At 54.1% G+C, this 27,993-nt stretch overlaps 1 protein-coding gene across 30 annotated transcripts in view; it reads right to left on the bottom strand.

The window, feature by feature from the left end:
* Positions 1-27,993, bottom strand: part of MAD1L1 (mitotic arrest deficient 1 like 1) — a 415,821-nt gene that overhangs the window by 15,614 nt on the left and 372,214 nt on the right. For 3 of the 30 annotated variants that reach the window (XR_013531716.1, XR_013531730.1, XR_013531734.1), the window contains one exon: positions 6,015-6,103. The exons of 26 other annotated variants lie outside the window; for them this stretch is intronic. Coding sequence is in view for 1 of the 4 variants with exons in the window: in XM_054251166.2 (XP_054107141.1) it covers positions 620-679 (60 nt within the window). In the remaining 3 variants the exon portion in view is untranslated. Of the gene's footprint in view, positions 1-604; positions 680-6,014; positions 6,104-27,993 lie in introns of those variants that run through there. One more of the 30 variants, XM_054251166.2, reaches the window with a different exon arrangement.

Genomic DNA, 27,993 nt, shown 5'->3' with positions numbered 1-27,993 from the left:
ATCAATGTGGCCAACTTCATTGCTGTTTTTTTTTGGAGATGGAGTCTTGGTCTATTGCCCAGGCTGGAGTACAGTGGCACGATCTCGGTTCACTGCAACCTCCACCTCCCAAGTTCAAGCGATTCTTGTACCTCAGCCTCCCAAGTAGCTGGGATTATAGATACATGCCACCATGCCTGGCTAACTTTTGTATTTTTAGTAGAGACAGGGTTTCACCATGTTGGTCAGGCTCATCTCCAACTCCTGGCCTCAAGTGATCCACTTGCCTTGGCCTCCCAAAGTGCTGGGATTATAGGTGTGAGCCACCATGCCTAGCCTGTTGCTATTTTTAAGAAACTGTCGCAGCCACCCCACCTTCAGCAACCACTACTCTGATCAACTGGCAGCCATCACCATGAAAGCAAGACCCTCCACCAGTAAAGAGATTATGACTGACTAAAGGCTCAGGTGATCACGAGCATTTTTTAGCAATAAAGTATTTTTAAATCAGGACACGTACATTTTTAAAAGACATAATGCTATTGTACACTTGATGGATTACAGTATAGGATAAACATAACTTTTATATGCACTGGGAAACAAAATTCATGGGACTCACTTTACCATGATATTGGCTTATTCACAGTGGTCTGGCACCAAATCCGTGATATCTCCAAGGTTGCTCATTGACAGTGCAACTCTGTATCAGACAAAATAGATTTCAGAGCAAAGAAGAATATTACTAGCAATACAGGTCATTTCATAATGATAAAAAGGGTCCGTATATATATGAAACAAAAACTGACTGGAGTGCAAGAAGGAATAGAGAAATCTATAATTACAGACAGAGATGTCGATATTCTTCTATCAATAATTGATAGAACAGGAAGACAGAAAATTGGCAAGGACATAGAAGCTTTGAAAACATTATTAAAAATGTCACCTACTTGACATCAATAGCACATTCCAGCAGGCTATAGCATACACATAGATTTCAAGTACACATACAACATTTATCAAGACATACAGCATTCTGAATGAACCTTAAAACAAATTTCAAGAAATTTGGCCAGACTCAGTGGCTCGCACCTGTAATCCCAGCAGTTTAAGAGGCTGAGGTAGGTGAATCACCTGGTCAGAAGTTTGAGACCAGCCTGGCCTGGTGAAACCCCATTTCTACTAAAAATACAAAAATTAGCCAGGCGTGGTGGCATGCACCTGTAATCCCATCTACTTGGGAGGCTGATGCAGGAGGCAGGAGAATCGCTTGAACCCAGAAGGTTGCAGTGAGCCAAGATCATGCCACTACACTTCAGCCTGGGTGACAGAACAAGACTCTTCTCAAAAAAAAAAAAAAAAGAAAAAGAAAAAAAAGTAAAAGGAGTCAGACTGTTCTGAGAATGTTCTCCGATTACAATGAAATTAAATAAGAAATTAATAACAGAATGGCATCTGGAGATTTTCAAAATATGTGGAAACAAATACACTTCTAAAGAACCCATAGGTCAAAGAAGAAATCAAAAGGGAGATTAGTAACCTGAACTGAATGAAGATAAAAACAAAATATCACATTTCAGAATTTGTGAGATGCCACTAAAGCAGAAACTAGCACTGAATGTCCACATTAGAAAAGAATAAAGGTCTCAAATCAGAGACTTTAGCTCCGAACTTAAGGAACTAAAATAAGAAGGACAAATTAAAGTAAGCAACAGAAAGAAAATAAAGATTAAAGCAACAATTGGTGAAAGAAAACAAAAAGGCAGCAGAAATAATAAAACCAAAAGCTGTTTCTAGCCAGACTGACCTGGAATGAAAGAGAAGAGACAAATTACTAACATCAAGAACAAGAGGGGTGATAGCACTACAGATCCTATAGCTGTTAACAGGACAGTCAGAGAAATGATGAACGACTTGATGACAAGACCTTTGAAAACAGATAAAATGGACAAATTTTTGAAGACACAAACTATGAAAGCTTACCAGCAAAGAAAAGGATAATGTGAATAATGCTATGTCTATCAGAAGACACTGATATATAGTTAAAACCTTCTCATGAAGAAAACCTTAAGGGTCAATGGGTTTACTGATGAATTGGATCAACCATTTAAAAAACAAATAATATCAATTCTACATTAACTCTTTTTCAGTTTATTTTAATCAATAATTCTACATGAACTGTTTAAGGAAACTGAAGAGGAGGAATGCTTTCCAACTCACTCTAGGAGACTAGCGTTACTATGATATACAAATCAGAAGACATTTTAATATACCCCTCAAAATTATGGAACAACGCTAAGAAATATTTATACAAAACTTCAAAACAAAATAGTTAGCAATTCACATCCAATAACATACAAAAAAGATAATGTATTTTGACTAAGTGGGGTTTATCCTAAGAATACAAGGTGGATTTAACCCTAGAAAATCAAAGTAATTCCACATATTAACAAAGTACAAAAGGAAAACCATATGATCAACTCAATAAATGCAGAAAAACATCTGATCAAACCCAACTGGCATTCCTAAAAAAAAAAAAAAAAAAAATTCTCAGCAAACTAGGATTAGAAAAGAACTTCCTCAGTCTGAGAAAGGGTATCTATGAACAACGTACAGAACATACCACACTTAATGGCTAAAGATTGGATGCTTCTCCCTCAGATCTGAAATAGGACGAGAATGTTCACTCTCATAGCTTTATTCAACATCATCCTGGAGGTTCTAGCTAGTGAAATAACACAAGAACAAGAAATTTCACAAGCATCCAGTGTGAATAAGTGGAAGTGCAAGTGTACTCAGCTACTAGCACTAACACGAGTTTAGTGAAATTGCAAAATAAAAAGATCAATATACAAATGAATTGTTTTTATACAGTAGCAACAGAAGTTAAACATAAAAAAAACCCTTTTAGTAATGTCAAAATCTAAAATGCTTGGGATAAATCTGAAAAAGATGTGAAATACCTATGATATCGGGAAGGGTCTCAACCCAGACCCCAAGAGAGGGTTCTTGGATCTCGAACAAGAATTCGAGGCAAGTCCATACAATAAAGTGAAAGCAAGTTTATTAGGAAAGTAAAGAAACAGAAGAATGGCTACTCCCTAGGCAGAGCAGGGACGGGGACTGCTCAACTAAGACTTACAGTTACTTATTGATTATATGCTAATCAAGGGGTGAATTATTGATGAGTTTTCCAGGAAAGGGGTAGGCAATTCCCAGAACTGAGGATTCTTCCCCCTTTTAGATCATATAGGGTAACTTCCTGACATTGCCATGGCATCTGTAAAATGTCATGGCACTGGTGGGAGTGTCTTTTCATATGCCAGTGCATTACAATTACAGTATAATGAGCAGTGAGGATGACAAGAAGTTACCTTCATGGCTGTCTTGTTTTGGTGGGTTTTGGGCCAGCTTCTTTACCGCAACCTGTTTTATCAGCAAAGTCTTTGTGATTTGCATCTTTTACTGACCTCCTATGTCATCTTGTGACTAAGAACACCTAACCTCCTGGGAATGCAGCCCGGTAGGTCTTAGCCTTATTTTACCCAGTCCCTACTCAAGATGGAGTCACTCTGGTTCAAATGCCTCTGCTACCTGCTCACTGAAAATGAGAACACACTGCTGAGAAAAATTGTTCATAGACAGAAGTTTCCATATTGTTGAGATGTCAATTCTTCCCAGAATGATCTATAGAGTCAGTGTAATTCCAATGAAAATCCTAGCAGGCTTTTTGTGTGTTTTTGTTGTTGTTGTTCTTGGTACAAATCAAAAAGCTGAGTCCATAATTCATATGGAAATGCAAAGAACCTAGTATATTCAAAACAACTTTGAAAAAGAACAAAATTGGAAGGCTAACACAATTCGGCTTCAAAACAGTAATGAGAACAACATGGTATTAACATAGAAGATAAAAGGCAATTGTCACAGGCTCACAAATATGTGGACAATGAACTTTTGACAAAGATGCAGGTGGCCATTCAGTGAAGAAGGGTAATCTTGATGCTGTAGTAACTGGACTTTCATATGCTAAATAAATAAAGAGTCAATCCAGACCTTGTGCCATATACAAAAAAACAACTCAAAATGGATCATGAACATAAATGCAAATTTAAAACTAGAAAACTACTAGCAGAAAAAACAAAGCAGTCTTTGTGACCTTGGGTTAGGTAAAGATTTATTAGATACAACATCAAAAGCACACTCAATAAAAGAAAAGACTGGTAAGTTAGACTTAATCAGAATTAAAAATGTCTGCTCTTCAAAAGACATTGTTAAGAGAATGAAAAGACACGGCATACATGAGGAAAGAACACGGGCAATGTATATATTTAATAAAGGATTTGCATCTGGAGTATACAAAGAAATCTCAAAACCTATTAAGAAAACATATAACCCAATAAATAATTAGCAAAAGATCTGAACAGGCACTTCACCAAAGAGCAATAGGTAGGCAGAGGAACAGGTGCTCAATGTCACTAGTCATTAGGAAAATGCAAATTAAAACTGCAATGAGATGCCATTAGTCTCCTCTTAGAATGACTGAAATTAAAAAGACTCATCATGTCAAGTACTGGTGACAGTGTGGAGAAAGTAGAAGTCTTCTACACTGCTGATAGGAATGAAAAATGGTGCAACCACTTTGGAAAACAGCTTGGCAACTTGAAAAGTTAAACATACACTGGCCATACGATCAAGTGGTTCCACTTCGATTCAGCCAAGAGAAAAGGACATAAATGTCCATGCAAAGCTTGCATGTGAACATTCACTGTAAACTTTATTTGCAATAACCGCAAGCTGGAAACCACACAAATGCCCATCAACATTTGGATGGATAAAGAAATATGATTTTAAAGGAATGAACAGTGGATATCACAAATCTCAAAATAATTATGAAAAGCCAGACAAGAAAGGCTAGATACTGTGTGATTCCACTTAGAGAAATTCTAGAAAATGTGGATGAATCCACATGACAGGAAACACAGAAGGATCAGTGGCTGCCTGGGATCGGGTTTGCAGTGGGAGGGGTAAGGTGGGCTGCACAGGGGCCTGGGATCTGGGGGCAAAGGATCTGTTCATTGCCTTGACTGTGGTGACAGCCTCTTGGGTGTATATATACAAGAATGGTGGCTCATTAATAATGCAGGCTCAACAAACAGGGAAGCCCTGGCAGGAGGAGATGGTGGCATCAGGGCAGGTCCAGCTGGCACAGGCAGACCAGGTAATATGTGGCAGCGTGCTGCTCCTCTAGACAACCGCTCCCTCTTGGGTGTCTAGAGGCGAATCCTGAATAGCTGTGCCTAGACCAGGAAATATGTTCCTAACCTCATGCAGGGGCCGCAGTCGCTCCACCCAAAACCCATGCAACACGCATCTCACACCTTGCATGTGAATCTCAGGAGGTGCATAGACCCTCTAACCCAGCGGCACCTGTAGTCCCTGGGATGGCCATGATGGAAACACAGACAGTGGCACGTGTTGGGGAGGATGGGGAGAAACTGGGAGAACAGGCAGCTCCTCATGAAGCTCAACATTAAATTACCATGTGACCCAGCACTTCCCTTTACAGGTGTACACCCCAGAGAAACGAAAATGCATTTCCACACACGAGCTTGTACATGAAGGTTCACAGCAGCACCATGTGTAACAGCCCCAAACGGAAGCAACTCAAATATTCTATCAGCTGATGAACAGATAAACAATGTGGTCTATCGGCACAGGAGACCATATGAGTCATCAATAACAAATGGAGTGTCAGCTCATGGTCCAATGTGAATAAACCTTGAAAACCTCATGCTCAGCGAAAGATGCCAGGCACCAGAGACCACTCGACACTGATCCCATCTCCCTGCAATGCCGCAGTTCTAGAGACAGAACGCAGGCAGCAGCTGCCAAAGGTTGGGACTGGGAGGGGATGGCTATGGGGCATGATCTCCTCGGGGGTGATAAAAGCGTTCCCAGATGGACTGTGGAGATGGCTGCATGGCTACACAGATGACATCTCAATTAAGCTGCTTCATGAGAAAGGCCCAGCCACTCACCACAGGGTGAACATCCTGCTGTCCACAGCCCCTGGACAAGAAGGTATGACTCACAGGTAAGACCACCTAAGTAAGGTCCCAGGCACACCCTGCGGGGGGAACAAGAACAGAGTGTACAAAGACATGCCAGGCTCCAGGAGGCCAGCAAAGGGTCCGGACCCCAGATCTGAGGCAGCCAGGAGCTGCCTGCCAGTCGCAGCTCATGTGGCCTGAGCTTGGCCAACCACTGCAGGGTCCTACTCGAAGACCTCCATACCCTGGGGCAGGAACGTCCTGTTCCTGTTCTTTAGAGTGACAGAGAGGCCCTCCCTAATAGACTCTTCCAGTCATTTAGGCTGGAGGCAAAAGGGCTCAGTACAGGTGGGCAGGGTGTGAGGGGAGGGGCTGGGTGGGCTTGCCTTGGGTTGAGAGGTCAAATTCTAGTCCCCGCCCAGGACAGACACTCAGGGTCCTGGGGAAGGCTCCACCTCCTGCCAGGCAGGAAAATGTCCTGCCCACCCTGTGCCATGGCCTGGGGAGTGGCTTGATTCTCAGGCCAGCTGCCCACAGGAGAAGCTGGGACCAGGGTGGGGAACCATCATGTTCGCTTCCAGCCTCTTCACAGAGCCTCCAAAAACTAAATGTCCTGGGGAATTGGAGGCAGATACACAAGACCACAGAGAGCATTTCCGACTTAGTCAAAGGAGTAACTTTCTTACACTTCTAAGTATGCAACTGATGAGATGTGCAGGCTTGGGAGGCAGTGGACCAGATAAAACAGAAGGTACAGAAGGGCTCCAGGTGGCCCAGGCCCTTCAGTTAGAACATCCCTCACTCCCCTCCCTAACCCCCAGGGCAATGTCAAAGACCATCTGGATGGAGGACCTGGCTGGTCCTAGGCTTCTCACAGCTTGGGAGATAGGGCAGCTGGGCACCACATCAACAAGCCACAGGTCTACCCACGGCCAGAGCCTGGGCTCCCTCCCTCCCCGAGAACTACCCAGCACGGAGCACAGATCATGCCAGAGCATCGACCCTCCAATTCTGCTGGAAGATGCACCCAGGCTGGGCAGGACCTCCACATGGGTGAGGGCCAGATGGGTGAGCCACAGTCCACCGTTTCCTCAACCATCCCCCATGATGATGACATCAGAGCCACCCCCCAGGCCCAGGTCTGACACTCTCTTCCCCCAATTTTGGCGTGGAGCCTGAGACCTACCCCTCAGCTCACCTCTCACACCAGGTGCCCTGGAGACACTCAGCATGAGCACATGAGGTCCTGTGGCCAGAAATGTCTACCTGACCCAGCTGGACAAACTCGAATTCACCCATGAGCCCAAGCTCCAGGCCACCTCCTCCCTGGAGTCTTCCTTGACTGTAGTGTGCCCTGAGATATCCTCTCTGCACAGTCTTCAAATTGGGCTGTATAAGTATCTGTCCTAGCAGTAACAGAACCACACCATAAACAGGAAAACAAGCCAGGTGTGGTGGCTCACACCTGTAATCCCAGCACTTATGGGAGGCCAATGCGGGTGGTTCATCCTAACTCAGGAGTTCGAGACTAGCCTGGCCAACATGGCAAAACCCCATCTCTACTAAAAATACAAAAAAAAGCCGGGTGTGGTAGCAGGCGCCTGTAATCCCAGCTACTGGGGATGCTGAGGCAGGAGAATCACTTGAGCCCGGGAGGCAAAGGTTGCAGTGAGCTGAGATCATGCCACTGTACTCCAGCCTGGGTGACAGAGCAAGACTCTGTCTCAAAACTAAACAATAAAACAGCCACAGCAGCTTCGGGCTCCTGCAGTTCAAGGTCTTAGCTGCCTGGGCATGCAGTTTCTCTGCCTACTTGGACCTTTGCAGTCTCCTTCTGCCCAACGTCACTGCACACCCCCTGCATGCCAGGGCTGGGCCCCAGCCCTGACCTGGATGAGTGGACCATGCAGACGGCACCACCAGTGAGGAGCCATGTAGGCCAAGCCAGGATAGAGCAAACCCCAGCAGGCCCACGTGGTCCCTGTGCGTTTACAGCCTGGATGTGGACGCCCACCTCTCTGGGCCACGCACAGCTCTCCACTGCCCACGGCTGGCGGGAGTTGATGCATCCAAGGCCGCTCCCAGACTGGCTGCACTCTGTAGGGGGCAGGTGCGGCTCTGGGGGTCCTGTCGGGCCTGAGTACGTCCCGATAGCCTGGCTGCTGCCCACTGCCTAAGCACCAGAGCACACTGCCGCCAAGGAGAGCTGTGCTTCCTAGTCCTGTTAAAAATATCCCTGAAAGTGACATGACTTTGAGAATTTCGTCTCTCTAGTTGCTCACATGGGGTCGAGGATGGCTCCTGGCTCCGAGTCTCACCTGGCTGTGTCTGATGCCCACAGGGAAGAAACTGTGTCTCATGAAACAGACGAGAAGTCATTCACAGGCCAGTGGCACAGGCACAGAAATTTTCTGTTTTATACCAAGCTAGATGAGACACATCTAGAAGTTTCTGTCCTGACCTCCCCAGCAAAGAGGAAGTCATGGAACCAGCTGCTGAGCATCCTGGCCTCAGCCAGGCCTCTCCTGGCAGCTGTGGGCCCCAAGATAAAAGCAGGTGCCATGCCACTCATGACACAGAAGCCGTTGTTCTTGGAGTCTCCCAGGCCAGTGGCCCAATGCCTGCCTGAAGCTGGATGAGCCCACAGTGCCTGAGGCCAGTGGGGACCCAGGGGGCTGGTTCAGCCTTCCCCAACCGCCAAGGAAGTCGGACACCACTTCCCTTGGGCAGATGGTCTCGGTCGTGACTCTGCTGTCCCTGTCCTGGCTGTGTGCTCAGCCCCAATGTCCCCGACTGTGAAATGGGCAGACCCCTGATCCTCTGGGCAGGTGAATCACCTCTGCCCTCGCACAAGTCTCCCCTTCCTGAGCCGGGATTCCGTCCCTGCTGGGTCCGGTGCTCCCTGGCTGAGAAACTGGTAGCCAGGCACAACCATGCTGTCACCACCCCAGCCTTCACTGGGCCCTGTGTGCTCGATGCACTTCTAGTCCCCACCATAGGGTAAGTGGCCGCCATCTTCCTGTGGATGCAACTTACCCTTCGGTGTTGCCATTGGCTGCAAATTGCCTTGCTTTTCATCTTTGGCAGGGCTGAAAATCTGATCATGAAAGGGAATTTTCTTTTTTCTTTCTTAATTAGTACTTGGTAATATCACCAAGCTGTGAGTTTATAGCTTTGTAGATCTTGTGTGTTTGACACTAATTACTCACAAAGGCTTTTAAAGCTGCATTTCAACTCTGCAACTGCCATGCCGGTAATTAAGCTAGAGGAAGCAGCAACAGATTTCACTTTTCACATATACCCCTCCCACCGGTGCTCCTACTCCGTTTGGCCGCACCCTGTGGCCCTGTGGAAACCCAGCAGCTCCTGTGGCTCCAGTCCTGGAGGCCTGAGGTGGCCTTGCACCAGGAACCTGGTCTCAGCCATCACAGCCAGGCTCGGCCCTGCACTCAGGATCCAGAGGGTCAGCTGGGAAGGGTTCTCCCAGTCCTCAGGCCACCAGAATCCCTTCCAGCACATTCCAGCCTGAGCTGCCACAATGCCACGTGCTCAAGTGTCCCCCAGGCCTGTCCCTAGCGAGCTGAGTAATGAGCCACCCAAGGCCCTGCAAGGGACAGACCACTGCGCTTCCTCAGGTTTCTGAGGGAGGCCTTCGTCTGTCGCTGGGCCCATCATTTACTGAGCAGCTACTGTCTGCAACTGCAGGCCTCCACCTCCCACTCCTCACCTGGGCCCCCATAAGGCAGCCAAGACCACTGCCAGGCTATGTCCTGGAGGGGAGGGTGGGCAGGGCCTCTGAGTGCTGCAGAGCTGGGTCCCCACGAGTTAGCCCCTCAACCATGCTCCCCCTCACTGTGGCTCAGCACATGGGCTGCCTCGGGGCTCACTCTGGCTAGGGAGGGCACGCTGCCTGGAGCTCAGGGACTGTCTGGGGTGAGTCCAAGGCTGGGCTCCAGCACAGCCTTAAAGCTAAGCCCGCAGTGGGGCAGCTGGTACTGAAATGGCATCTTGGCTTCCCAGTAGTGTGTTCCTTGAGGGTGTGAGTTCCTCTGGGGACCGTCTGGATGGTGGGGGCTGGAGAACAGCCCTGATCATTCTCCACCAAGACCACACACGAGGCCCCGATGGCACAGTTCTGGAATTCTGTGTAATCAGAGTCCGGGTGCCCCTGTTGTCCTGCTCCTCTGAAAGCAAGCTGGGTTCACCTTGCACCCTGAAGGATGATGCTCTTTCTGCCTCTCTCTGTCTTCCTGGGCCTTATAGGTTCTTTGGCAGTACATCAACTCAACAGCAACCCTCTTCCTTCCGTTTTCCACATTCAGGCAAAGCTGGCCCTGGGGAGCTCCTGCAGAGTAGTCACTCACAGCCAGGGAGGCCGCAATGAAGGCTGAACCTCGGGAAGGGGCCGGGGTGGGGTCTGGACCTCCTCTGTCATCCAGCCCCTCCTGAGGGTGCTTGATGGGCATCCACAAGTAGGCAACTTGTCCACGCTTCCCCATGTCTGACTATGCTGAGGGCTTCCTGAAGTGTAATTGGTTAGTCACAGTTTAGTGTTCTTTACTGCAATGCTATTTTAAGATGCAATTAAAATATCTCATTGCCAAAGTGTGTGCTTCCTCCTGGGGGCTTCCTTCCTCACAAGAAGCACTCAGAAACCAAGGCCAGGAGGAGACCTGGGCTTAAGACTCACTTCTGGAGCAGCACGCCTTGTCCCAGCTCCGCCTGCCTGGAGAGAGTGCCCAGGAGAGCCTGCTGCAGGAAGAAGCCCCTCAGCAGGCCACGTGGAGGCAAAGTCACTTCCTACCCAGACAGCAAGGGTGATGCTAAAACGATCTCAGCTACCACTGATTTCAGTGAGGTTCAAACCTCCCCTTCGCCTTCGGCCTCTGAGTCTTTTCCATTTCGGCCATGGCCACTCCATGGCTAGGGCAGGGAGGGGACACTCAGAAGTCTGGTTTTCTCCAAGGGTCATGGGCACACGCTTAGGATGTGGGTGGAGCTGGGGAAGGCGGCGAGTGGAGCCTGCGCTGGAACACTTGTGCAAGCCAGTGCGGTTTCACCACCACTAGAAGGCAACTAAAAGCCCGCAACTCCAGGTGTGTCCTGGCCAGAGTCATTGAGCCTCACACATGGCTGAACTGCTCAACTCACATCTGGCCATGGAGTGGCCTGCCAGGGGCTCTGTGGGGACCTGGCAAGCATCAGCCCTTTCCCAGGGTCCCTCTGCCATCCTCTGTGTGGCCCCTGGGGAGAAGTGTGGTGGCCCCACATGCCCCCTTGCCAAATCTCATGCTTGAGTAAGCGACCCCATGTGCCTGACATGCTGACCAGCTGGACCAGAAGGCGCCAGCCCCACCCTGCCCCAGCTGGTTAACGCCTGGCAGCCTGCTGGGCTTGGGGTTGGGAGATGCATGATTCCCAGCTCATCGGTAGCCTTTCTGACACTAACATAGGGCCTAGCACTCCAGAGGGAGACTTGATCACACACAGGCAGTGCACAGAATGTCAATGTGGGAGAGGCTGGCGGCTCTGACCTTGGTCTGTTACACAGCCCTCGCCACCTCCCTCTGCTGCCATGACACAGGAGCTTAGACCACAACAGCAGCTCACAACCACAAACACATGCATCAGGCTCCGGATCACAGGGAGAAATGTGATGTTTAGGGGATGGACATACTCCACGCAGACACACATGGGGCTGTGGATCACAGTGAGGAGGTGCTGTTTAGGAGATGGACATGCTCCAGATAGCATGGGGCTCCAGATCACGGGGAGGAGCGTGCTGTTTAGGAGACGGACACACTCCAGACACTCATGGGGCTCTGGATCATGGGGAGGAGGCGCTGTTTAGGAAATGAACATGCTCCAGACATGCATGGGGAGGAACATACTGTTTAGGAGATGGACACACTCCAGACACGCATGCGGCTCCAGATCACAGGGAGAAACGCATTTAGGAGATGGACATGCTCCATGAAGACACACATGGGGCTCCAGATCATGGGGAGGAGGCGCTTTTTAGGAGACTGACATGCTCCATGCAGACATACATGGGGCTCTGGATCACAGGGAGGAGACACTGTTTAGGGGATGAACATACTCCACACAGACACGCATGGGGCTCCGGATCACAGGGAGGAGCACACTGTTTAGGAGATGCTCCACCCCGTGATCTGGAGATGCTCCACGCTGCCTAGGGCAGGATGTCCTCTCTGTCCTCGGGCTCTTGGGCATTCAGAGCCAGGAGCTGCTTCTGGGGAGGCTGAGATCCCTCCAGGCTCTAGGAAAGGCCTCCTGCTGCTTTGGGGGCAAAGCTGTGCCAGGCTTTTCTCTCCACGCTCCCTGGAGGTGCCCAGGAACAGACCGGGAGACTCAGTTGGTGCCAGGATGGTGCCCATGACTAGGGAGATGTGCACGTGCTCAGCATCACTGCAGAAGGGGCCACAAGGGCAGTCTCAGGCTGTAGCTGAAACACCAGGCCTTTCTGTAAAGCACCAGCATCCAGAACTGCCCTAGACCAGAGTGGGGAACCTTCCAGGGCTGGGATCCCCTGACTGCCCTTCCCATGGACTTAGGGGCTGGTCGGCAACACAAGCTGCCCCCAGAGCTGCAGCCCTGAACATCCACAGCTGACAGCACCGGGTCCTTGAACACTGCCCCTTCTTCCAGCTCTCCAGAGACACTTGAGGTTCCAGTCAGGACAGTGAACAAAAAGGGGGTCAGCCCTTGTGGACAAGGTTTCCATAAGGGGCTCAGGAGGCTTTTATTTTATTCATTTATTTATATATTTTTTTGAGACAGAGTTTTGCTCTTGTTACCCAGGCTGGAGTGCAATGGCGCGATCTCGGCTCACAGCAACCTCTGCCTCCTGGGTTCAGGCAATTCTCCTGCCTCAGCTTCCTGAGTAGCTGGGATTACAGGCATGCACCACCATGCCCAGCTAATTTTTTGTATTTTAAGTAGAGACGGGGTTTCACCATGTTGACCAGGATGGTCTCGATCTCTTGACCTCGTGATCCACCCGTCTCGGCCTCCCAAAGTGCTGGGATTACAGGCATGAGCCACCGTGCCCGGCCTCAGGAGGCTTTTAAACACCAGCAGGATGGATGATGCCACAGCTACCATGGGAGTCAGTGCCTAAGGGACCCCATGAGATGCCAAGGGTCACTTGTGCCTCAGGTGCCCGGTGGAACCGGTGACTACAGATGCCAGGGGTTGCTTGGGGCCAAGTGTATCCAGTCACAAGTTATTGCCCGGGCCTGGGAGGTCACAGGGACCAGGAGCTCCCTGCACCAGGAATGAGCGGAAGAAAAGGGTGACCGAGTGCCTGCCCGCAGCTCAGGAAGACATGCTGTGTTTGCATTTGTGTTGTTCCCAGAGCCAGGGGATGAGGAGCCCTAGGTCGGTGTTCCTGCTCCAGACCCCCCCAGTAGGAGCCAAGGGGGAGGAAGTGCTTCATTCTTTGCAAAAAATACTAGCTTGATGCAATTTGCATGTGCAAGATGTGTGAAGTGCCTTTTCTATTCCATCAGCACCCGCAGCCTGTATGAATCTGCTATTTGCTCTCAGCCGGCTGGTGGGGCTTGAATGGTATCACGGGAGGTTCTTCATCTTGCAGTGGGAGGGTCACGTCCTGCTGATAGTGCCACATTTCCACTGACCACATTCATTACAAAGAGACGTTTCAAAACATGTTCTGCAGCTGATTTGCTCCTTAGCCCCAAGAATGGAATACAGATAATCTCCTCATGTCCGCCAGGTATCTTTCTGTGATTTAATTTCGGAAATGATGTTTTAAAGGCCTCTGACTTTCCCGCCTGTCCTGGGAACAGGGAGTTCCTCCTTGATCCTGGGTGTTTGAAGGCCATGCATCTTTTCCAATTGTTTGTCCTTTTTTGTTTAGTAAGCACCAGTTTTCTTTTGGGACACATCGAACGTGCTGGAACTGCAGGAGCTGCTGGACTATGGAGCAGCAAACCAGGCATGGCAGGCAGTGCTCACGGAGGCTAGGGGGTGGACTGGGGCGTGCAGTGTTAGGTAGCTCAGGAAGAAGTAGAGGGCCTGACGTATCTCCCAGGAGAGGATGGAGACCTCTATCCTCTAGCTGTCCTCTGACCTGTACAATCCCGCCCCCACCAAGCAGCCATGCAGGGAAGCTCAGCTGGAAGGTTCCTGGGAGCGAGTAGGCCAGTTCTGGCATTGTCTGGCAGCTGCTGTTGGCCCACTTCCTGAAACCCAGAGGAACACAGCAAGGACACCTCAGCCCTGGGCCCTGGGCAGGCCTTGGTCCCCATCACTTCAGCATCCCTGGGCCCAGAACACAAAACGTGCTTGCTACGTGGCTCCCCTTGGCTGGCTCCAGTCCACCCCTCACTGTGTGTATCAAGTCAGGCTCCCATGTGCTGAGGGGAAGGCAGTCCCTACCCCTCTCACCCACACAGCTGCTCATTGCACAGCCGGCTTCACCAGGGCTAACAGACTATCCAGATGCCAGCTGGTCTTGGCCCCTGACCATACTGGTTTTCAAATAAACTGTGGGCTCTCATGACAGAGAAGTGGCTATGAGTCCCATTGTGGGATGTGGTGGGACGGCTGGGGTCTGTGCAGAGGGACTGATGGTGGAGGCACTCCTCGGGACACACAGACCTCAGGGCATACAGGCCTAGTGTCACTGTCAGGGCTGGGTCTACAGCCACTCTCCCTCCCTCAGCAACACTCACGCCTGCTGCAGCCCCAGGAAGGGTCAGGACTCACAGATGCTGACCAGCAAGTGGCCCACGCTGGACGCATCAACACTACCAGCCCCGGCAGAGGCTCCCTGGTGTGTGTGGCTGAGCGTAAGCCACTCGGGTAGACAGAGGTGTGGATGGGCTGCACGGGTGGCAGGGCAGATGGACAGCCCGCAGGCTGAGCCTCCCTCCAGGTGTCTTCTTGGATCTAGAGTGTTGTTAGAAATGGGAAGTTTCCAGGTTTGAACACTGGACATGACAGGCCCATGCGCTGAACAGAACACACCATCTGAGCTTGCACAGTCCATGGCACTCCTTGCCGTCTCCCCTGAGGCTAGGGCTAGTCACCAATCCTGGCAATGCTTCACAGCTGCTTTTCTTATGGGAAAGCAAGAGCTCCTGGGATTCAAGGCCCTACCAAAGCAGAAGATGAGGGTCACGGGAAGGCTGTGGAGTCAGCAGGGGCACCACTGGCCCTGCCCACTGGGGATTTGTGCTTCTGGTCCTGAGAGCCCCTGGCTGAATCCTGGGAGATAGGGGAGCTGAGCTCTGCTCTGCAAAACAGCTGGTCCAGAGAAGAAGGAAGATGTCACTTAATTCTGGGTTGCTGAGGACAAGCCAGAGACCTCGGAGGTGACCTTGCTGCCCATAGCACCTCAGGGGATGCCATGTCCCCAGAGGGGGAGCCTGGGTTCCCCACAGGACTGCGTGCCCCCAACTGAGATCCCTGCCTACTGGTCTGTGCCTCCATAGAACACCCACCTGGCTCACACTATTTTGAAATATAACACTCTTCATCACCTGTCACCCAGTCACTCAAATCACATCAGCAGGGACGCACAGGCGATGGCACATGGCCCTTTGGCCTGTTTGTGAGCACGGGTGCGTGTCTATATACACACACGCACATGTGCACGTGGTGCCAGGGAGCTGATGCTGCATGAGGCCATCGAGGGTGTCTTCACTCAGTGGCACTTGGGAAGCACTGCTCTGTGTGAAGCTCATCCACGTCCTCGTTATTGGCAGCACGGGTGTCCAAGTGAGGAGGGGCCACGTTTACCAGCCGTCCTTCCAGCCCACGGCTCTTACAGGTCCTTATTTTCACAATGTTTTGCGAACAGAGGGACCACTAAGCGCCCTGGACGCCTTATCTGGGTGAAGCTTTGCTTTATGAAGTGCTGTCCAGACCCCCGATGGTTGGCTCTCCCATGGAGACAGTGGCAGGCAGGTGGGGGTGCTCAGGGCTGTCTGTGGGGGGCAGCTAGGACCTTGCTGAGGTGGCTGAGTCCACGCCATCCTCATCCCTCACTGCTGGACAGGCCCCAAGAAGTTGCGCTCAGCGTGGCCCCCACCCAAGAGCAGGAAGTGGCAGCATCCTGGGGTCCTAAGCGAGACTTCAAGAAGGCTCCCTGCTCCACCTGGGCTAGAGGCGGGACCTGGATTTAAAGAGGCCCCGGGGTACAGGTACAGAACGGATCAGCAGATGCCAGCTCCGGGGGGCCCTGAGGGGCTGCAGAGGGAAGGTGACTCCACAGTGGCCATGGCAGCAGCAGCAGGACAGTGTTGTGCCCGACACCCGAGGCCATTCTCCCTGGACACAGGGTGGGTGGCACTGCTAGGTGGCCATAAAAATGAGAGTTTATTTAATAAAATGAGAGCTCACGCGGGAGCAGCTGCCTCTAAGATGAATGACAAGCGCCGGAAGGGTGGCCACCTTCCTCTAAGGAAGAAACAGCCCTGCTTCGATTACGAAAACATTGGTTAATTTTCCGGTGCAGTGAGTAACCTTAAGGGGAAAAATCTAATTTCTGGAACAGCTCTGTGAGGCGTTTATTCTTACTACTCTCATTTGCCTTAATCTGAGTGGTTGTAGATGAGTGGTGGCCGGGGCAGTGGCTTCCCCTGGGCCTGGTGTTCAGTCACAAACCCCTGGGCAGGCCTCCCCTTCTAGGGGAGCAGGACGGAACCAAGAGGTACCCAGACAGGTCCCGAGGGACCCTCTGGACTCATGTCTCTGGGCAGCTCCCACTGCCAGGAAGTGCTGCCTGCAAAGAGTTCTCTTACGAGGCACCCACCCTGCTTCCTGGGAACTTGACTCCTGTTATCTCTGGAGCCAGCAGCTGCCCAGGCCTGACTCAGCCCCATTACCATGAATGGCAGAAGCTCACTGCTCTACACTGGCTGTGGTACCCAGGCTTCCTCTAGCGGCTCTAGGTGGGGGTACCCCAAATTCCTGCAGAGCTCTAGATGGTGGGTCCAGGCCTGGGTAGATGGTCTCTTGGCCCCTCAGCCTGTGCTCAAGGTTGCCATCCTCTGGGGAACTGCACAGGTGACTCAGGAGAGCCTGCCTGGGCCAGAGAAGACATGAGGCCAGGCCCAGTTCCCAGGACTACCAAAGCCAAGGTTGTCTAAATTCGAACAGGGCAATAAGCACCCTAGGGCACAGGACCAGCCCTGCAATCAGGCACTGCACTGTCCACCCTTCACACTGCCCCTGCCTAGCTGCTGGTGATGGCAGGGATTGTGACAACAGCAAATACTCACTGCATGCCAGGCCCTGCACAGAGTGGCCTCAGAACTAGGAGGCCATCTCCTGTGATGGGGAGCGGGGAGGACACACCAAAACCCACCCGGCCTGGTGTGGGACCTCCACACTAAAACCCACCCGGCCCGGCGTGGGACCCCCACACCAAAATGCGCCCAACCTAGCATGGGACCTCCACACCAAAACCCACTTGGCCCTGAGTGGGACCCCCACAGGAAAACTCTCCTGGCCCCGAGTGGGACCCCCACACCAAAACCCACCCGGCCCCGAGTGGGAACCCCACAGGAAGCAGCCTCCAGGCATCGGAGATCAGGAAGAAAGCTGAGAAGGCCTGGCATCGCACCCATGAGTAGAAGACTAAAAACGTGTTGGCTCTGAGCTTCTGCAACCCTATGTCCACCGTGGCAGCCCGGCTGGAGCCAATGAGGTGACAGAGAGGGCAGGAAGTGGGCCCACAGGCCACGAGCATCTGTGCCTGCATCCACAGGCATACATGTGGCCCTCCCGGTCCAACTGCTGACTGATGATGGCAACTCTGTGGGGTGACCCATGCCCAGAACAGAGCGGGAAGCAAGAGCCCAGCCTTGGCTGGCACAGGGTTGGGGGTGGGGATGACTACCCTCAGACCACAGCAGGTGACAGGTGCCTGGCCTCAGCTGGCACAGGGCTGGTGGCTGAGCCTATGAAGAAGGTGGGGGAGGGCGTCTACATGTTCGTCGTGGAGATGGGATGTGCGGTCACAGGAAACCCCAACAGGGAGGCCGTGCTAGGGCAGCTCAAACTCGAACGTGCCAGCCTTGTAGATGAGAGGTATCCCCAGCAGTGCCTGGCCCCAGGAAGCCCTCGATGAACTGCATGTCACCCCAGTTACCAGTGCCAGGGGAATCTGCTCAGGGCCACAGGACAGCAAGACTAGTCTGAAAACTTGAAGGAAATGCACCATTCTTGGAAAGTCACAAATCAACCAAAGCATCCCCAGGAAGAAGAAAACTAGAATGGAATCGTGAAGGCACAGCGAGGAAGGCAGTAGAGGGCACAGGGGGAAGGTGCCAGGACACACCCTTCAGTGCTGGCAACACCTGTCTTCTTAGAAACAGGCACTTCTGCCATCACAAAACCTGCTCTGCATCACATGCAGGTGTAGAAGGGCCTAAATGATCTGTGATGTCTACCTGCCAAAAGGCCAGGGCTCCTAGCCGCTGCCCGGGAGCTGGAGTTACCTACCTGCCAACAGCAGTGGCACTGTTGACTAGAGCTTGAGTGGCAGGAACAATGGGGCTGTGACCAACGGTGGGAAGAGCCCTGGAGGCAGGGCCCGGCATGGGTGGGTGGACAGGGTCAGTGGCAACCAGAGGGGCTGGGAACCTTCACAGGTCCCCATATGGAAGGCAGGTGTCACAAGATTTGTTTAAGAAATCTGTTGGCTTGGGGAGGGGCCCTCCTGAGGCTCGAGGCCCAGGGAAGGACCCAGATTTGACGAAGAGCAGGGCCAGGGAGAAGCTCCAGGGAAGAAAGTGCCTCCTGCAGGGACGAGGGTTGGACGTGACTTGGTGCTGGCTGAGGCTCCTGCTGACCTGGCAAGGGGTACCTTTTGGGTGGTTTCTCAGAGATGATGGCAGCTTGGTTCAGGCCCCTACACCTGCAGTGTAGGACTGGGTGGTGAAACTCACTGGGTTCCCTGGACTGGGAGGACCTGGCTTGGGGCTGTTGTCTCAGCCACCCTTAGACTCAAGAGCCCCAGGAGCTACCACTGTCTCTCCAAGAGTCCCTCTCACTGGACCTTGCACTGGGTGCGGGGGGTCCATGCTTAAGCCCCCAAGGCTGAGATCGGCAATGCCCTGCTTCCTGAGTGGAGAGGCTGGGGCAGCAAGGCTTCCCACCCCGTCCCAACCACTGCCATTTGAGAGAGGTCCGGGTGACGTGATGTGATTTAAAAGTTAATTAAACTGAGTGGTATGAAGTATAACAGCCGCAGGTGTTTATTTCCAAAGAGGCTTTGGAAGGAAAAGGGGAGAAATCTAATAAAAAGCTTTGTGAGATACTGCATTAGGAAGTAATCACACCACTAAATCACCCGGTGTCAGCACAGGCCTCGTAATGACTCAGGACTTGCTGCTCCCCCGGCCCCTGAGCCCACTGAGCCAAGATGGCCTTCTGGGACCCTCAGGCTGCCCTTTAAGGCCGGGAGAGCCAACACATGAGGCTCTGAGAGCGGCACATGCTGAGCCTGGAAGGGCCGCCTCTGACAACAGGCCGGCTGTCCCTGATGCCCGTCTTGCATTGTACATCTGGGCCTTCACTCTCCTTCAGCACGTACCAGGCACTGAGCATGGGCCAGCCCACAGCGAGAGGTGGCTGAGGCACCTGCAGGACTCAAGTCACACAGCCCTGTCCCAGTGTGGAGTGGGAGCCACCAAGGACAGGCACCAGGAGACTGGAAGGTCAGGGAGAACCCCAAGGAAGTACATCTGGGCTCAGACCCTAAGGAAGTGTAGGAACTGGGGGCACTGAGGCAGAAAGGACCACGGAAGTCGTTTCAGACTACCACCACCTTCTAACAACGGCAGCACTGTTGCTGCCTTGCGGGGCCGCCCTCTGAGTTGCGGCAGGCCTGGCGAGAAGGCCTCACGCATGCAGAGCTGATACCTGCCTCCCTGTGGGTGGCACAGCAATGGCAGATAGGCTGGTTCCTCCCGAAGGAGTGGAGATGGAGGGGCCTGGCTGGGAGGACACACACAGCAGCCCGACCTTCATTCAACAAACACATGCTCAACCCGGTTGGGCACAGGGATGACAGTGGGAAGAGAGAAGCAGGTGACGAAAGATGCTTAGCGCCAGCCTCCTCCCTGGGCACACAAGACCTTATGCCATGCCTCTTGGCCACTGTGGTGCCTGACCCCAACCCAGCCCCCACCCTGCTGCCTGACCACAGCAGATCAACCACCAGCCCAGAAACACCGTATCCTACCCATCCTGCACACCCGCACGCCTCCCTGTGCCAGGAGGCCCCCTGCCCCTTCCAGGCTGAGCTCAGAGGGATGCTGCCTCTTTCCTGGCCCACCCTTCTATCCCCGCCCAGCAACAGGGGGCAGCTGGGACTCACCTGTAAGGGGCCCTGCCTCTGCATCCACTCCCAACCTGCGACTTCACTCTGAGCAGCCTGGGTCGAAGAACAGATGAGGAGGACCAGGCAGGCCCCACCCAGCCACCTGACAGGTGGACCCGCCTCAGCCTCATTATCAGAAAGCCCTCCCATGAGCTGGCCAGAAAAGTCATCTTTTGGTCATTTATCAGGCTAATAAATGGCTTCTCCTGCCGCTGCCAGCTCCTGGCGCCATTCTCATGCAGTGCACTGGGTACATCACGATTAATATCACTCATTGTGAAGGGTAATTACCAGCTCGATCACGGGCGCTGGGCACATTTATCTACCCCATCCACACTCGGCGGAGGCCACATCACTCAAGCAGCCGCCCAGCCTCCACTCCAGGGGTGCCTCCACCCCCACCCTGGCTCTTTACATTCTCTGACCAAGGAGACTGAGCCCCAAACACTGAATGCCTCAGGACAGGCAGCACCCACCATGGCCCTGGCACTTTGGCATTGGGTGTGGAGCCTGCTGGGGCTGACAGCAGCTGGGACTGCTCTGGCTCCAGCAGTGAGGATGGCCCTGGGCTCCAGGTAGCTCATCCCTGACCACTGTTGTGGTGGCACCTGCCCTGTGGAGGCCTGTGTGGGTCCAACTGGCCACCAGACTGGGTGGCTGGTAAGCAGAGTTCACTTCTCACAGGCCAGGAGGCCAGGAGTGCAGGATAAGGCACAGGCAGCCTTGGTGTTTGGTGACAGGGCTTTCTCATTGTCCCTCACATGGGGGAAGGGGTGGGGGGACTCTGGGGTTCTCATTCATGAGGACCCCACCCCACCCCCTCAGCACCTCCTGAAGACTCCACCTCCTCAAGTGGAGGAGCTGAAGGGGGATTGGGACACAAACCTCAGTCGCCAGCACCCTTCCCCTGGCACCACAGAACCCACATCCTCCTCTGCAAAACACATCCACTCCACCCCACAACCCCAAATTCTCACCAACCCTCAACTCCAAAGTCTCATCTCAACCTTGCCATGTCACATATGGGGGAAATGAAGGCAGAACAGGAGAGGATGGCATTCCACTTCCAAAAGGGGGAAAGGCAAGAGGGAGGGTGCCAGGCCTTGGGAAGGCCAAACCCCAAAGGGCAAGTTCCGTGAGGCCCAGGGACCTGAGAGCTGCTGCTGTGGCTCCATGCTCTGCCTCCTGGGCCTGCTGGGGAGGCCCTGTGCCCACTGCCTGGCAGAGCTCCTGGCCTGTGGGAGGCATGCAGGCCTCAGTCCCCTCCTGAAGAAGGCGTTAGCTGGGAGTTATCCCAACCACCTTCAGGGTCACCCTTCCCCTGCAGTGAAGAGCCACGTGTTTGCTGGCTGATAGCTCTGTGGTCCTGTCACATCAAGTTCAAGGACAGCCTCCCTCATCCTTCCTGTCTCTCTCCTCTTTGGTTCCAGCTAACGGTGTCTCTGCTAGATGGTAGACGGAGGCCAGGGTCACACGACATGAGCCTCCCTATCAAACAGTTGCAGGGCCACAGCCCCAGGGTTCTCTCCCAGACCCGCTTTCTTGTGTTCTACAGCAGTGATGATGGTGACGGGCTGAGCCCTCCCCAGGTCCTTCAGTGCCACTTCTGCTTGATGCCAACCTAGGCCAGTCCTCTGTGCCTGCATCTGATGATAATAGCCAGGAGGAAAGGCCACGCCTCAACATCTGGCCTGGAAAGTGCTTCGGCCAAATCTCTAGTCTCATGCCTCACATGCTGTACTTCCCAGAAAACACGGCCCCAAGTCCAGCCAGCCTCAGCTCCACACGATGTGGGCCTTCCCTCACCGCCACACACACAAGCCTCATTTCCGCCTACAGCCTCCTCAGAGCGGCCCTGCCCATGCCTCTTCCTACCGACTCTGGGAGCACAGGAAGATGGGGGCTCCCTCCACAGTGCTCCTCCCTTCCTCCTGAGCCTTCACCAGCATCACCTTTCAAGGCCTATTCACAGTAACATGTGCTTTTTGCAGGCTCCACCCCAACCCTTCCAGCCTCTCCCACTCCCCAGTTCCAGAGCAGCTTTGTGACTTTGAGGTCTGTTACAGCTGCACCCTACTCTTGGTACCAAGACCCTGTCTCTTTGCATCTGGCTTCTGGAACCCCACTGACAGGGTGGCTTATGAACAGCAGACACAGCTCATGGCTCTAGAGCAGAGCCCAAGCTCAAGGTGCCAGCAGATGTGGTGTCTGGTGAGGGCTTCGTGTGTGCAGCTGGCACCTCCTTGGTGTGAGCTCACGTGGTATGGGCATGAGGTAGCTCTCAGTTTCTTTAGAAAGTGCTAATCCCAGTCCAAGCACCACACTTCCCAATCCCTCATCTTGGGTATTAGAATTTCAATGTATAAATTTTGGGGGGACACAGATCTTCAGCCTGTGGCAAGGTCCCACACCCTCCTGCTTCTGACACCTCTCCACAGGCACCCCTGAACTGGGACATGGCTGGACCAGGGAGGTACGTACCTGTGGAGATGGCAGGCCAGGGGCTATGGGGCCAGCAGGTCAGCTTGGGCAGGGGCAGAAACGAAGGAAAGAAACATCTTGCTTCCCTTCCAGCTGAAGGCGTGGGGCCATGCTCTGGGCTCAGCCTGGTCCAGGTGCCCGGGAAGAACCCCCAGTCTCCACAGGCCAGCCTGGTTGGGAGGGCACCCTGCCTCCAGAGGCCCCTTCGGGGCTGGGGGACGGGGAGGGGAACTGGCGCACAGAGCACACCCACTCCCACAGCTCTTGCTGGCCAGCTGTCAGCTAATCTGCCGGTTACGAGCAGGTAATTTCTCATCAGGGCCTGCTCACTCCCTGTTTATCACCCATGGCCTGCATCCACCAAGTGCTGTGTGAACAGAGATAAGATTCATTAATAAAGAAAATTTCAGGAGGGGGCGCTCAGTGGCTCCTCCACAAACAGAAGGGAAGATGGCACGGCCCCACTATGCTCCAGACAAGCCCTGGCTTCTGCCCATGGCAGGGCCCACGCAGACCCCGCATGCCTCCAGGCTTCCATGTGTAACCCCAGACAAGACTACTTGCTTCCTGCCAGCAGCGGAGCCCATGCAGACCCCACGTGCCTCTAGGCTCCATGTGTAACCCAACTCTGGAACCCTCCGGTGTCATGTGGTCTCGGACCATGACGGCTGGAGGGACTCCTGAGGGCCTCTCCCAGGCTCTGTCACACTGGGAGAGGGACAGGGAGCCTGTGTGTCCCCCAGGTCAAGCTGACCATGAGTGGCCACGCAGCAGCTCATCCTGTTTCCTGGGCCCCCTGGAAATGCTAGACCCTGCTGATCATACCTCCCACCAACTCCCCAGCAGCACGTGGGTGAGGAGGGGGCAGATTGATGGGGCAGGAGAGACTGGTGGGGCAGGAGGGACAGTGTCAGGATCTCCGCTCATTGCCCAGGACTCCTCACCAACAGCAGCCGAAGCCATGGTTTCTTAGGCAGCAAAGGTGAGTGGGAACCATGCCGCATCCTCCAGAGGACTTCATCAGCAGCCCTGCCCGGAGGCATGGCTGTCCTGTCTCTCGGGCAAGGGTGGGTGCAACCCCTGACTCAGTGCTCAGGGTCCGTGAAAGCCACCTTTGCTGTTCTTGCGGGGCAGCACAGGGCAGGGGGCCACCTGCCAGCGTCCTGGTTATGCCCCGGGAGGTAGCTGGCCACAGGCTGGTTCCTCACTGGCCCCGTGACCCATGGTCAGGCCTCTGCTGTCACACAGGCACTGTATACAGTACCCCACCTGGCCGTGCAATTAAGTTTTCAGAAAGAGGCACAGGACGGTCTCCTCATTGCTATCTTTGAGTTTCTGCCCCTGCTGCAGCTGGGATGAGGGCTCAGGTCAGGGAGCTGGGCCCAAGGACAAGCTCTTGATGCAGGGCTGCCGAGGAAAGAGCAAGGAAGGGCTGGGCCAGCCAGATAGGAGGAACAGGGGCCGTAAAGCATAAATGAGGATGCAGGAGTGTGGGCAAGGCCAAGGCTCACCAGGGGCTGGGGGATGTCCTGGTCCCAGTACATCTGAGGCCTGGCTAGCAGGGCCAGCACAACACTCCCTCTGAAGCTCTTATGTCCCAGCCAGTGCTTGTCTTTCTTGTCCCCCAAGTCCAAGAAGGCAGGTGGTGCCTAGGGACCTCCAGGCTGGTGGGCCCTCAGAGGCTCTTGTCCACCTTGGCCTTCAGACCTGCAGAGGCAGCTCCTCCTCTGTCCCCAGGGGCGAGTCCCTGGGCTGCAGCCCACACTGACACTCGCTGCCCACAGAGCCAGAACTTTCCTCCCTGCCTGTATTAATTATGACAGAGTAAACAGAGTTCTGAAAAATGCATGTTTCCATGTGATTGCTTTTTTTAATTGGTTGGTCTAACATTTGAAAGCTGCTTTAATTTCGGCTTGCTTTTCCTCAGCATGGGCTCAGGCTGAGAGCGAGGAACTCATTACTGGCGTGCCCGTCAGTGGTAGTGTTGGGAGTCCCAGAGCATGTGCAGGGTCTCCTGCTCGCCACAGCCAGGAGGTAGCAGGGCTGCGATCTGTTTGGGGATGTGGGCTGGCCAGCTGTACCCCACGGCCGGACGCTGATGTCGTTCCTGGCCCACTCTGGTCCTGACAGGGAACGAATGTCTTTTGTTTTTGCCTTGGCTCAGCCTCCAAATGGCTCGGAGAACTCTGAAGTTCCTGGTGTCTGAGGCCTCCCTCCCACCCAGGGGCTCTGTGTGTGAGGGGGTGGTGTCCACGGCTCCCATGTGGTGCTCCTGCCTCTGCACACCTGAGGGATGGGCATCCTGGGGTCAGCCCTGAAACCCATTCAGGTCTTGCTGATCCTGTCCCAGCACCAGGATGCTTGCAGCGCCTCCTCCCACCTGGTGGGGCCGAGAGGGTCAGGCCCATGCCAGGGTGCTAGGCAGGCTGGGCCAGTGAGAACATGTGCAGGGCACGTGGTGGCCACACAGACCTGAGGCCCACAAGAAAGCCAGGGAGGCCACAGACCAGGAACAGAAAACTGGGTTCCAGGGCAAGGGGCTCCTGGCCGGAAAGAAGGCCCAGAGGGAACGCTTCCTGAGCACGGGCAGTCGGAGCCCCTCCTGGCTGTGGGGGCAGGGCCTGACCTGGACCAGGATGCCCTCTCACTGAGGCTCCAAAAGGCCACTCAGACACAACTCAGATCTGGGGTGCACCTCCCCAGACTCGGCCTGCATGGGAGACCTGGAGGGACAGAGCAGGCCTCCATGGAAAACATCCCAGGCAGGAGGGCCAGACGCCTGGGAGAGGCAGTGGGAGATGCTGCTGCGCTTCTGCAGCCTGCCTTCCCCCAATCCCTGGTGTGAAGGAGGAGCCCTTCCCCGGAACACTCTGGCAGACGCCTGTGTGCATGGCAGCAGCGGTGGTCAGGACCCTGCCCAGGCCACAGTGGTGATAACAGCCCCCTGGGGCTGCAGATTCACCAGATGTCTCCACACAGGTTGCTCCAGCTTGAACCTCCCCATTGATTCTAGCTGTTTCTGCTCGGCCCCATGGGAAGGATCAGGGCAGAGCCACAGGGAGATGTGTGCTGGCTACCGTGCAAAGGGCTTTGAAAAGTCAGTGCTGCCCACAGGTGGGGCAGGTGGCCATGAGGCAGAGAGCATCCCACTCAGGAGCCCCACAGGTGGGGGTCTGAGCGGCCCCCAGGCTCCAGGACTTTATGTTTTTCTTTTCGGACCTTATGGCACGCATTATGGGGACCTTGCTGGCAAGGAGGCGTGAACACCAGTGGCAGCCCCCACAGAGGGGGAAGGAGCCAGGCCCCAGGGCACAGCCCCAGCCCCTCAATTGGTACTCTCCTTAGACGTGACGTCCTGCATGGAGAACTGTTTCCTCTCCCTCACCAAACGTTTTGTTCTTCCCCAGTGAAGGTCTGGAAAACAAAGCTGCCCAGCTCTGCCTGGGGGCTCCCTTGGCTGCCTAACCGAGGGCAGGGGCTACTGGTGACTGTACCCACATGGTCGCTGGCCTCAGGGAATACGGATCCCAGCCTTCCCTCGGTGCCAGACGCGACATCACCCTGGGCTTCCCCCAGGACCTGACCTCTGCTCACATCTAGGACTCTCTGAAGTACTCTCTCTCGGCCGGAGGAAAGGATCCCATGAGCATCCTGAGCCCAAGGGCAATGCACTGAGGGCAGGTCAAGGCTGCCCCTGGGTCACCCCAGTGCCTTCTGGGCTCCCTGGCAGCTCCAGCTTGTGGCAGACAGGCTGGCCGTAGAATCTCCCACTCGGCTCCAGGTCCTGCCTGGAGGGGCTGGTCTAAATGTGGCTGTACCGGTGGAGTCCACCTATCCCTGCCCCGCCCTCCCCTCCCCTCCCCTCCCCTTGGATGCTGCTGCTGGGACGTCCAGCTGTACCGCACAAGACCCCAGCACACAAGCCCAGAGGTGGCCACTCACCCTGCCCCTCCTTGGACAGCTGCCTTCCTATTCAAATCATGACCATCAAAGATAGGCAGGAGGCTGGTGACACCCACCCCCCCGCCCGGGTCTTGGCCATGGCCAGACTCTGGGGAGCAGAGCAGGCGCTGGGTTGGGCAGGGGCCAGGCTGGCCCTCCTCTAGCCATGGGCCCTGGGCATGTGTCTCTGCCTCTCTGAAGCTGTACTCAGTGAAAATGAGGCTGAAAAGGGGACTAAAATCCGCACAGGTTGACACATCACTAAACGGAAGTGTCACTGTTCTGCCTGCCTCCTGGTCAGATGGACTCCTGGTCAGCTGGACACACAGGCCGGGACATGCCTCTAAACAGGCGTATCAATGCTTTGCCTGCCTCCTGGTCGGATGGACTCCTGGTCAGTTGGACACACAGGCCGGGACACGCCTCAAATGCCCCAAGCCTGGCGGCGTCCAGATCTGAGTGCTGAGAAGGCTACCCCCATCACGGGCTGCAGGCCTCACTCCTTTAGCCTCCGAAGATGGGATTAGCAGAGGGAGGGGTGAATTCCTGGTGCAGCTAATTCAGATCCGAGAAGGCTGGGAGGGAGGCCTGGGGGCTGGGATCTAGTTAGGCACTCGTGAGGGTCCACAGAGAGCCTGTTACAGTCTGGCCGCAGAAAGGCAGCTACTGGCAGGCCCAGGGCCAGCAGCATGGCCATTACCAGGCCGGGGCAGGGAGACCTTGCCATCCACTGTAGGCCTCTCTGAGGAGAAAAATGAGGCAGCAACTCAGTCCCGGGAAGGGTCTATAACAACTCTCCCCGATCCCCCAGCACGGCCTGGATGGCCAGCACCTGCCAGAGGGGAGGCTGGAGGCCTGGGAACCTGTACCAAGGCTGACCCCTGAGCAGCATTCCAGCCGCATCTCACCCCCCTGACCCAGGAGGAGACTTAGGCTTGCAGAGACTGTCACCCGCCTAGGCCCACACGCCACGCCCTGGGCTTGGTCTGTGTTCTCGGCTGCCCTGCCCCATCCCACCCTGCCCCACCGCTCCCTGAAGCTCCTGGCCTGCAGTCCTGGAACACCGTGAGCTCCCAGGCTTCTCCAACCCCATCAGGCCCGGGCATCTGCATTGCAGCTTCAGGCACCTGGGGGCCCAGGGATAGAAAGCCCTGAGGAAAACCG

Source organism: Callithrix jacchus, chromosome 2 (genome assembly GCF_049354715.1).
Source record: "Callithrix jacchus isolate 240 chromosome 2, calJac240_pri, whole genome shotgun sequence".
Taxonomy (NCBI): Eukaryota; Metazoa; Chordata; class Mammalia; order Primates; family Cebidae; genus Callithrix; species Callithrix jacchus.
Note: the sequence above shows the minus strand (reverse complement) of the source record. Positions and strands in the feature narration are given on the sequence as shown.